The sequence below is a fragment of the Scomber scombrus genome, chromosome 5 (genome assembly GCF_963691925.1).
Source record: "Scomber scombrus chromosome 5, fScoSco1.1, whole genome shotgun sequence".
Classification (NCBI taxonomy): domain Eukaryota; kingdom Metazoa; phylum Chordata; class Actinopteri; order Scombriformes; family Scombridae; genus Scomber; species Scomber scombrus.
In genome coordinates this window covers 9,384,986-9,397,578 of record NC_084974.1, presented here as the reverse complement: position 1 = coordinate 9,397,578, position 12,593 = coordinate 9,384,986, and the positions used below count along the sequence as shown (strand labels likewise).

Below are 12,593 nucleotides of genomic sequence, written 5' to 3'. Positions count from 1 at the left end.
ATGATTTCCTCAGCATCCTCTGTGGAGGATCCTCAACTAATCTCCCTCTGGACTGATGCAGCACTAACAATAAGCTGGGTGGCACTGCTCAGTCCCACGCATTCTGCAAGGTCTCCCAAAATAACACCATCAAAGCCAATTCTTGTCCCGTTTTAGCAGATGCATGTAAGACCTTTCAATGAGAGAGTTTGCTGGTAGAGAGCTGAAATTGCAGGGGTGGATTTAAGGCCTTCGAAAAAGAAAATGGCTGCCAGCCAAGACGCCTAGACTGGCAAGGGTGGTGCCGCAATGAATTCAAGCTACAATTACGGTTGATTGGTCATTGTGGAGCTTTATGGGACCAAAAGCATTCCTCTGCGGGGCAACACGAGTCGCCTTTTTCAGAGTACGCCATGCCCTTTCGCAGAAAGACCTGAAGAATTTCTGTCACTTTGGTTTTATGGGCTGAGGACAGACGAGGTAATGAAGTCATTTTAAGTTGAGTTTCAAGGTTACAAGCTGGGAGAGACCATTCCAACCACCATGGTAATTAAACCAGTAGCAACATCACTGTTTGGTCCAAAACATAGACTTTCACACTCACAATGTGACAGAGATGTTATGTCATAAAAAATTAGACGAGGTGAGCAATATATTGAAATAGCTGACCATTATCAAAGTATAAAAAGGGCTAAAGTGGGGAAGTGAAAGTCAAAATTACAAGACGAAGCTTTCCATGCCTGGCAAATTAGTTAATAATTAAAGTTCATTAATAATGAAGAGACCAATGAAAGATAAAGTCAAACTGGTCAACATTAAATATATATCCGTTTAACTTTATTTAATGTTACACTTTCCTTCACTCAGTAAAAGTCAATCCCGATCAAACCCGAAAATTCATCCTCTCATACTCATGTATCATTTTTACCTCCTGCACAGAATCACAGCATGCCCCGAAAATGATCCAAACTGTCATCATTTTTCCTCCCTGCCTCTGATTTATATCTTGGGCTTTGTGAAACAGAAATCGGAAAAATGATGGTACCCTTAAAGCCACTATATGTAAGGTTTGAAAATATACAATTAGTATGTTAGTATCATAAAAGACTGTTGTAGACTGATCCACTCCACTACCCGATAGGGTTTAGAAGGGTTTACAAAGATGTCCTTAAAACAGCTTACAGTTCTACAGATTATAGTTTGGATGTACGTAACGATTCATTTTTATAGCAGTAATATGTTTTGTACCACTAAGAGCTTTCACAATCTGTTAAATCTTGTTAGTGGTCATGCGCAAACTGCGACAAAACCAAAATTCAACATAAACAACTTGAATCAGTTTAATACAAAATTGCCCAAAAGCAAGGAAATGTTGATTTAAGTGGTTCTAAAGTATTTTCTCCAAATTTTAAGCAAAAAAAGATACATATGTTCTTTATACTATATATGATGGAGCCGGTGTGACATTAAAAAGACTATAATGCTTAGTTTACACTCTTTCAGTTAAACTGGTGATTTTCATCATTTTAGCAGGATGTTGTACTGGACATGAGAGACATGGTAGGGGCAATAAGATTGAAGTGTCCTGTTTAGAGCCTCTGCTGCCCTCCTGTGGCTACCTATGCATCACACAGAAGACAGTATACGTGTAGTTTGTGTATTCTGCTGAGTGGGCCTGACCTTACACTACAGAAGTCACTGTGGTTTGAATCAGAGGAACTGCTCAACTTTTGTGTGTTTTGATTTCTTGATGTTGTTTGATCTGTGAGCTGTGCACACTCTTTTCATGTAAGTTTTGATGTATCATTCCTGGTTTTGCTGCCCTCAATGTCCTCCCTTTACGGTAGGCTGCGGCTGAGTCATATTGTGGCTCACTGACCGTGTCAGGTCTCCAGGTCCATATGTGCCTGAAAGTATCATACTACCATGGTTTTCTACAATACATTATTTTAAGCTACAATCAGCACTGTAAAATATGTGTTTGTTGTGTGATAGGGTCAATAAGGTGACAATGTTTCATTTCCTTTGTAAGATTTGTGGCTCAATCCAGACATTTATCTTTCAGCACTGTGACAATAACAAGAATGAACTGAAACTGAACATGAAGTGCAACCACAAAAAACACTTTCTGGAAAAACCAGGGTTCACCATAACATTACTTACAAGTTTAGGAGAAAGCAACAGCAACAACATGGACATCCCATCATCCATGTTTTTTGCAACCTGTTGAACTCATTATTACTCATTTTTTACTTTAGATTTACCCTTGATTTGATACTTTTATCTTAGTCTGTTTGGCTTGCTAGATGTCACTATCATCCATACACTCACTCTAGCATGGACAAAACCCAAAATATTCACATATTGCTGATTAATAATTTCCGTTTATGTGTAACATTTTAGAACAGCTGATGTATCCCCAATTTGAAGCACACTATGGCTCAGAATCACCTCAAAAATCATACTAAACAGAGGCAGTAAAGTATTGAACCCTGAATTAGGAATGAACAGCCTGACTGTTCAGCAGCAAATTGGGAGAAAATCCTTCACACACAAACATTTTTGTGGCTGGTCTTGTGCATAGTGGAGAATGCAGAGTTGCACATTTACAATGATACTGTAGGTTGATCATTTGAAGATCTACAGGCAGAATGGGCTTCATTACAGCTCTGCAGATTATGGTGTTTTTACTTCTATCATCAGCAACTTTAGGTGTAGCTGCATGACTCACTGAATGAAGCATTCAATTAAATCAACCATTTCCTGACTCACTTCCCGAACAAAGTGGAGCCGACTTACTTTATTATCCCTTACATGGACAAATTGTATCTATTTTTTTTTCTCTCCATTTTCCAATATATCATTAAACTTTTTGACAAATCTATAGAGACATGGGCTGCTTATCCTAAAAGCTAACATTTTTAAATCAAGAAACAACTGGTGTTAACTTTCAAATTATTCACATAATAAAACTATTAATAATTGAATTAAAATGGTCAAACAGGGGAAACACAACTGAAATGAAATCAGCATCTTGTAGGCAGTGAAGCACAGTAAGCAACAAGCCCTCACTGTTTATTTACTGAAAATCTGGCCTGCATCAGTTTTTCTCTGACACAGCAGGGAAGTGGTTGTTTTCATCAAGTTCCAAGCCAAAAGACTGTGACAGAGTAAGCAGCAGTAACATGGAATAAATAGATTTTTTGGCATGATGATTACTGCAAAGAGCTGGACCACCACATCACTGACTGGATTTAACAATAACAGGCCTTTTTCACGGCAGGAACTTACCTCTCCATAATAATTGTACTGAATAACTGAGAATATTGATTGGAGTAAAACTGGGTGATAACAACATTGTGTAAAGCCTATAAGGCTACCAAAATACATTTAAAAATCCTACACAACATAAACTCCCATTGGGTATATGATTTGTTGTTGGCATACGTTATTTAAAAATGGTTTTATTTCCTATTTTTCTGACATGATATCAACACATTTTTAATTGTAACCTTACATTCAAATTTCAGTCAAATTTTTTGTCATAATTTCCTTTACCTTATATTAAAGGTGTTATAACAAATGTTAAATGCATATGTGGAGGGTTATAAAGGCCAAAATGAAGTATATAAATGCATAAATAATTATATAATGAAATGCTTAAATAAATTAATAAGTGAATAATTATATAATGAAATGCTTAATTTTCATCATACATACATCACAAATTAAATGAGATATTAAATATGTACATTTTTAAATTCATATCTGTATATATTTATTTATTTAAATCAGGCAGTGGGGCAGGGTTTTGGCTGCAGCTGCACCGTACTTGCCCCAAGTGAGAAAGTTGTTCCAGAGTTAACTTATGGATGACTGCAACCTGATATCATCCTGCAGTGGCCAATCACAATCAGCGATCAAACTGATCAGCCCACAACCCCACACACCTCTGATCAACCCTGCAGCCACATCACACCACCTGATTTGGTCAAATGTGGCCTTACTTCTGTGTTCTGTCTACAGGGGCATGTTCCTGAAGACACACTGATTAGCAGCCTGGTGTGTCCCGTGTATGAAGTTGGAGAAGCTGCAAGTTCAGACTCTCTTCTCTCCTCCACACATGCCTGTGTTGCTTTTTGGTTCTTTCCCCTTTGTTTCACCATACGACACCCACACACCAGACATTCACACATTCACTCCCTACATTACTGACTACAGACTTAACCCACCCATTTATTTCTGAGTAAATTGTTTATTTCATTTTGTATTATGAAATCCCCTTGTGACCTTTTTTCACAACAATTTAGAGCCGGGCTGTGACAAATGGGGGTCTTAACAGTTTTGGAGGTATAGTGGTAATTGTGTTTTGTTCAGGTTATTGCCTCTTATGACAAATAGACGTCATTGTGTGCAGTGTTTCTGATGAACTGCAGTAATGCGGTTCCGCTGTTTAGATCTGTTACGGTCTTTGTAGGTGGAGTTTTAAAGTTATGGAGTCTATGAAGTCAGTGGTGTTAGTCTAAAGAGGCCAAAACTCCAGTAACACTTATAGAATTAACAGCTTTATTGTTTCTTGACCTCTTGGTTTTTTGGTTCTTGGTTCATGACCTCTTCAGCCAACATCAAGAGTTTGCAGTATTTTGTGAATGAGGTTGTAGAAGTGCGTTGCAGGGAGTCACTCTAAACAGGTATAATCTGTTGCATGTAAGTATAGTTTGCCAGTGTCTTTTGTTATGTTGACACTTGGAATGTTAGTTCTGGGTGTTTGAGTAAAGGAGAGGTTAGTTTTTTTCACCAGAGTGCATGTACTCCTGTGACTTTTGAGGTGCACAGCAGGTAGTACTGATTGCCAGGTGCAAACAAAGTAGGTAAGTTACACCCTGATGCAGCTGTATAATGGGTTTCCTTTGCCTTACCTTTCCATCAGGCTATTGGTGCATAAATACCCGCTGCAAAGAGCTACCTGAAGAACAGTGAGGAGCTTAAGCAGTTTCTAGCAGTAAGAAAGACTCTGATTCTGACTAGTGCACATGGTGGTCTGTGCAGTCCTGTACTAGTGTGTAATATTCTTCTATTGGCAAGATTTTAGTCTGTTTTGTCATGGTGTGTGATCATTTTTTGAAGGCCTCAGCAGAGGTGGTTTTGGATCTCTATAGCAGGGAGCAGTTGTTAAAAATTGTTGATCATTTTGGGGATAGATGCTTAAAAGATAAGCAATTTTAAATGCAAATTAGTTTGAAGATGGGGTTTTCAAAGGCATGGGGCATTCTGAAAGAACTACTTTTGTTGCAGTTAGAACAGAGTAAGCTTCAGTCACAGACAGAAAGGGAGAAATTAACTTTTGAAAAATTGAAGCAGGCGATAGATCACTTCTCTGTAGTGGTACAGGACGAACAGTGTAGGACAGTGAAAAATGTACTCAGTGAGATAAAGGAAGTGAGGAGGCAGAGGAAAGAACACACTCCCCCAAAAAGACGTTTGCGCATGAAGAATTTTTGCAGTGGGAGGATTAAAGCAGTTTGAGAAATATGAGTTTGTAGTGGAGACAGGCTGTGATAATATGTATTACCTCGGCAACCATGAAATCATTTTCTTTTATCATTCTGTGTACCATCACCATAGTTTTGACTCCTCAGACCTGCATTAAAGATGTCATTAAGTGTCCAAAAGTACGGAGCCCGTAAAGGGACATGGGGAAAAGAAAAAAAATTAAATGTTTCTGGTGCGCACAAGATACTTTCTCGTGCTCACGAGAGAGTATCTTATGAGCACCAGAAAGTATTGCATGCACGCATGATGTCTGAAAGACCATCCTCTGCATTTCAGTTTGTGTTTCTGTGTGAAAATGACAGTACAGGAGTTAGTTATAGTTTGACCTCATTATAAGGACATAAGCATAGTTCATACAACTGTATCTTTAGAACTTAGTACTGCAGCTGCAATCTTTAAATACAACAAGCGGGTCACAACACAGATCAGAAGTGTGTGTGTGTGTGTGTGTGTGTGTGTGTGTGTGTGTGTGTGTGTGTGTGTGTGTGTGTGTGTGTGTGTGTGTGTGTGTGTGTGTGTGTGTGTGTTTTTAAGACCATTTTAAGATACCAGCAAAAATTCCCTCACTGCCAACTTCCCCTTGCATGAGTCAGGAGCACTCAGTTCACCACCCTCTAGGTGATGTTACTCCAAAAATATTTGTCTCCACAGTATGCTCAAGTGTTTATCGCAAAGTACACATGATATCACTAACAGGATGCAGATGAATATTGTTTTTCCTGCTGTGTTTCTATTATTATTTTAATTCAAACTGTAACATATATGGTGTAGGTATGCTGATATTTTGATTCCCTAAAAGAAGAGCATGGGGATTAATCTGTGTTCACAATGTGATCAAAGAGTATTTTATGGTCCACAAATCACTCTCACTATAACCTTTTTAATTAAAATTGCAAACTGTAGCTGTTTGTTATCTGATCATCATGCAGTATATGGCATTTTACACACTTCCACACAGGTTTTGCTCACTGTAATCATTCCTCCTGTTCATACTGGCTATTAAAAGATCGCCTCCCATGTGTTTACAATGTAAGTGATGAGGAACAAAACCCACAGTCCTTGTTCTATGAAAAAATATATTCAGAAGCTTATCTTGAGATTATATAAGGCGACAAATGTCTGAGTTAGTCTTCCACAATTACTGTAAAAAATTCCCACTTTGTGTCTCGGTGAGCAGTCTTCTCCTGTTCAGCTGCAGTGGAAGAATTGTAATGAAAAGAAGGAATTTGGCACTGAAAAGAACGTAATATATTGAATTGATTTGACTCATTTGGACAGCTGAAATTTCATATTAGCTGCAAATAAACTTTTAGATACACTTTTGCACAGATGGAGGGCATTTAGATTTTGTCCTCCAACATTTATATTGAAAGTGCATTATGAATCGGTCTCCTAATGGTCAGTATGAACAAGAGGAATGATTACAGTATGAAAAAACATGTCTCAGTGTTCATATGGACACATGACTAATGTTGACTAATTGTGAACCTATCATTTAAAATACAATCTCATCCCTTGTCAAAAGATGTCATTACAAAACCTTTTCCAAAAGTATGTTGATAACAACCGGAGTTTAGACAGACCCTGTTAAATTGTTCTGTCAAATGCTTGATATAACTGGCTAAAATACAAGCAAAGCCACTTGTTGATTATTTGATTTAGGAAAGTTATTCTAAGCTATATGTCTAGTTGTCATTTACCTACCTTTCATTACGTACAAGTTAAGGAATGCCATTGTTGTGGCAGGAGCTAATAATTATATAGTGGTTGGATAGTTAGCTGTTGTATAGACATGGACGCTGTAGAAAGACAGCATGTCTTTACCTGCCCTGACTCCAGGGATGTACAGGTAACTACACTTAAATTCTTTCAGTCTATGTTCCCTATTGTCTGCAATGATACTGGCCTTATGTTGTTTAACTTCATTTTGAACATCCCTGCAATGTAGTCAGTAAAGAGAAGACTCTCTTAAACTAGAACTTTTTTAATAATAAATAAATGTAATATTATCACTATTTTGTCAGCTTGTTGTCATTGCTGTCCAGATATTGCAGCTTTCCTCTCCATATCTTTCAACTCTGATTATAACCCATTCACACTTCCCTATGTAAAATGTATCTGACAGTTCCTCAGAATTAAAGATCATTTATGTATTCAATGTGTAACTTGAATTCTGTGTCATACTGGTGACTCTGACTCACATATAAAACAGAATGATGAAAAAACACCTGATTCAGGAGCAACAGATTTGGATTACAAAACCCAAGCAAACCCTTAGAGAACATCTGTTCATCAGCATATGAACGCTCACATAATGTGAAATACAGTTGTGTAAAATGTAATGTAAATCACATGTTTCATTCAAATTTCATGTTTCTGTTATCTCTTTTTTTATTTGAGATCTGTGTGTGTTAGTCACTATAATGTCTCAGAATAGACTCGGAATCACTATCATGTGCCAAGCATCACTATGAAGTCATCCACAAAAGTGTATTTTGTACAGAGTATTTATTATCATTATAGTTATTAACTGAAGGAAATAGATAATAGCTCATTTTGTGGCATTGTCATTCATGAAAAGCCCATATGTCATCTAAAAATGCTCATCCCTTCTGGGTCTGTCAGTGGGATAAACACAAGATTGTCATGTTTGTTTTATTAAAATAAAGAGCATAATTTTGCACTATAGACATTAGCAATTAATCTATTCCTAAACTCCTGGAGTCATGAGCTGGGATCAAAATGCACTCATATCACAGCCACTTTAGTTTAACAATGTAAGCAAATTCCAAAGGGGCAAAGGAGGAAGTGGCTAGGTGCTTTTGGATGAATCACTAGGATCCTGGGAAAAACCTTGGACTCAAAACAGTATATATACCCTTCAGAGTTTCCTGACCCTAATGAGTGCTTTGGACAACACAGAGACAAGGACAATGATAGCTTTGCTGCTGATAGTGCTAGTTTCTCCTGCCTTTGCTGTGCCTCTGCCATCTACCGACACAGACAAATGGCTTTTAGCAGAGGTAAGATCCACCGTCTCTATTTCAGATCAATGGCTTTGTGTGGCTTTTCTTCTTGTAATGATAAATGATCTTCACACCGCTTTCAGTGCAAGAATTGAGCAATCCAATCTTGATTTTTCATCACATATTTCTCTCTCTTTTGATGCAGAAATACCTTCGTCGGTACTATGCCCTTCCAGCTGGTCTCCACGGTGGAGAGAGTTCAGCAGGTAGCTTTCAGACCAAGATCAAGGAGATGCAGAAATTCTTCAAACTAAAGGTAATCAGATGTGTAAAATATCTAGTTGATTATAGGTTTTATTTATGCTTGAGAGGCAAGTGAACAATAAACCAGTCTATTTATCTAATCAAGAAGTTCAAAAAGCTGCTGATATGCGTTTAAGATATTTTAATGTGAGTTTGATGGGTGATCCTTACCTGGTAACTCATTTTGATCAGTAATCATAGTTTTGATGGTGATCCTATCATGCAAATCTCTGATTGTACATTAAAACTGTACTGTTGCTTCAGAGTAAGATGCTCAACTATAAGACTAACCCTCTAAAAAGTAGTCTTCTGTACTTTATCAACACCTGAATTTGAGTCATGTATTTCTTTACTGTTTCCACTTACGCAGGTGACGGGGAGTCTGGATGACAATACTTTAGAAGTTATGAACCAGGCCAGATGTGGCGTCCCAGATATTGGCGAATACAATCACTTCCCCCGACATCTCAAATGGGAAAATAACAATGTCACATTCAGGTGCGCATGGAAAATATATTATCGCTATAATGTAAAAGGCAGTCAGTGTCAGCCCAAATGTTCTTGCAGTGAGTTTAACATCTATTCATATAATTTATTCACACACAGTCCTTGTCCTCTGTCCCCTGATGTTTCAGGATATTGAATTATACACCAGATCTGAAGAAGGCTGATGTAGATAGAGCCATCCGCAGGGCGCTGAACGTTTGGGCTGATGTCACCCCTCTGACCTTTAAGAAGCTGCATGAGGGCATTGCTGACATTATGATCAGCTTCGGAGTAAAAGGTACAGTAAAGCTACAAAGTTAATTCTGTACATGCTCTGAACAGATACAGAGAAAATACATAATGTTGGCTTTTTTCCTGAAAGTGTAATCACATGGCCTGAAGAATAGACATATAATAGTACAGATTTTGTTTAACATATTTTAAATGTATCTGTCATTTTCCTCTGTAGAGCATGGAGACTACAACCCATTTGATGGGCCGAATGGACTGCTGGCTCATGCTTACCCACCTGGCGTCGGTATCGGAGGAGACACTCACTTTGATGATGACGAAGAGTGGACCAAAGATGACTCAGGTAATAATTAAGCACAAATGTCAACATAGTCTAATAATTATCATTGAATCAGCGAGGCATATCTGAACAATGGTTTGACTGATGATCTCTTTCCTGCAGCTTACAACCTGTTTATAGTGGCATCCCATGAGCTGGGCCACGCCCTCGGTATGTCTCATTCTTCAGACCCAGGCGCCCTGATGTACCCTGTCTACTCATACACTACAGGCTTCCCGTTGTCTGAAGATGACATTGAAGGCATTCAGGCTCTCTATGGTGGGGAAAAAGCATGATTTTCTGCTTAGCTTTAAACTTATCAACTCACAATCTGAAATTTGAGAGTGAAATCACGATTCTGCTTTTGAAAACATTAAATATGCCTCTTTTTTTCATGGAAATATTACTTTGAACAGTGTACTAATGCCACATGTCGAACCACAGGCGCAAACCCGAACCAAAGGAAAGTGAAGCCAAGGCCTGATGCACCAAACAAATGTGACCCCATGTTGAGTTTTGACGCTGTCACAGAGCTAAGAGGAGAAACCATCATCTTCAAAGACAGGTGCAGTAAGAACCAGTATTATACAACGGTTATTGTGGTGGAAAAGGTTGTGAATACATAAACTGTAGATCTTGATCATCATGGACTAATAACATAAACTGAGAAAGAGTTGGTTAATCTAAGAGTACAACAACAAGCATGCACTGTTAATCAGATCTGCATTGTAATCAATCATGTTATTGTTGCAGTTTCTACTGGCGTCTGCATCCTCAGATCCCCGAACCGGAGCAGACATTGATCAAGTCCACATGGCCGTCCATCCCGAACAAGGTGGACGCTGCGTATGAGTACCCAGAGAACGATCTGGTCATTATATTTAGTGGTGAGTTTTTTTTATTATTGCAGTATTATTTTATCAGTTCTTAGATACATGATACAGTGTGTATGAATCGAACCTCTACCCTGGGTTTTTAAAGGGATCCGAATGTGGGCTCTGAATGGATATAGCATTGTTGATGGTTACCCGAAGTACATACACAAACTTGGACTTCCCAAGAGCATAAGGAAAATCGATGCAGCTGTCTTCATCCCAGACACAGGGAAAACTCTACTCTTCACCGATGAGGAATACTGGAGGTATGTGATGATACATGTGTCATGTCTCAGTTATTTTAAAAGTCTTTGCAGAGTACACAGTATACCTCCACCAACACTTGATTCATTTGTCACCCACAGCTATGATGAAGCGACACGCACCATGGATAAAGGCTACCCAAAATCCATTGAAGAAGATTTTCCTGGAATGGATGACGAGGTCGACGCTGCTGCTTATCACTACGGTATTGTGAAGCATCAAATATCACATTTTCGGTGCAGTCCAAGTGTACAGAATTCCAATTTGTTTCCAGATATGCTACTGTATCACATTTTCTAACAGTTATCCATCTCTGGTCTCTTCCAGGTTATTTGTATTTCTACCATGAACATGTGCAATACGAGTACAGTTACAATTCAAGGAAGGTCGTGCGCATCATGAGAACGAACTCCATTCTCAACTGCTGATGAGGTGGTCTGAAACTCTCAACCATGGCTTAAGATATATAAAGATATAAAAATGTAGCTGGCTGCATGGCACATAACACATCTTCATAATACACAAAACATACACAAACATACACAGATATTAAAAACACAAAACATAGGAAGATGCAGCCAATGAAAAAGGATCTGGTACAGTTAAGCAGGTTGCTATCAGATCAAGAAAATGTCTATTTTTACCTGTGCTGGACACATATATATGTGCTGGTCATATAATTTGTTAGACACAGAATGCTCAAGAATTCTTCAGAAATTAAATGGTTAGATTATTGCTATTTATTTGACACTGCAGACAACAGAACCCTTAGTTTTAAAGTTTCTTGTCAGTATCAGTTTGCTTGGCTGGGAGCTCAGTGTTTATACTTAATATGAGTTACTTCAACAAAGACATGAACAGTTTATGATCTTGTGTATTTGTCCTTTGACTTTTGTCACTTTTGTGAATTACAGTAAAAGTGGAGAGAGTGAGAGGATATTAAAGTTGGATTAATTATCAGTGTTTTAACACTTCACATGACATTTATATTTAAAGAATGGACAGAATGGACTGTGTCTTCAAAGTCCACAAGATTATTTTAACATAATGCTTTTCATCTGATGTTGTTCTAGCACTGATGTATTTTTGTGATGTGTTTCTTGTCAGTTTTGGATGAAAACGTTTGATGATTTAATAAATAATATTCAGATAAATGAAGGTTTTCAGTGTGGTTTGTGTCCAGAACAATGATCATGCATTTACTGATGAAACATTATCTGCATGTTCTGTAATGAAGTGGAGTGATTTTGACAATAGTTTGATTCATAATCCTCTTTCAAGCATTTTATCATGTTTCCTGGAGCTCTTGTCCAAACTGTCAGATGATTTAACCATGCAGAGGGCTATTGGCTCAGAATGGTATGAAAAATACATGATATTATACCAGCATATAGCAGGGTTGAGAATTGGAGGTATGATTATTTATTTATTGCATGGATATACAACAAACTCCTTTATTACATGAATCTTATAAGAGTTTTGCTTATAGTTTTGCAAACATAATTCAATGAATGCTCCACATACCTCAGAATGAATGGGACCCAAAATTGTTAATTGCAAAAAAAAATTGACAGATTTGTAAGAAAGATTTTTTTT

General features: G+C 37.8%; 1 protein-coding gene across 1 annotated transcript; it reads left to right on the top strand.

Annotated features, from left to right (window-relative positions):
• The first annotated feature begins 8,465 nt into the window (after positions 1–8,465).
• mmp13b (matrix metallopeptidase 13b) lies at positions 8,466–11,425 on the top strand. The gene is made up of 11 exons (XM_062418942.1): positions 8,466–8,555; positions 8,704–8,814; positions 9,172–9,299; positions 9,437–9,585; positions 9,757–9,882; positions 9,982–10,137; positions 10,303–10,423; positions 10,612–10,745; positions 10,840–10,999; positions 11,099–11,202; positions 11,325–11,425. Exons 1-11 carry the CDS (start codon positions 8,466–8,468, stop codon positions 11,423–11,425), a joined length of 1,380 nt encoding a protein of 459 aa, XP_062274926.1.
• The last annotated feature ends 1,168 nt before the right edge of the window (positions 11,426–12,593 follow it).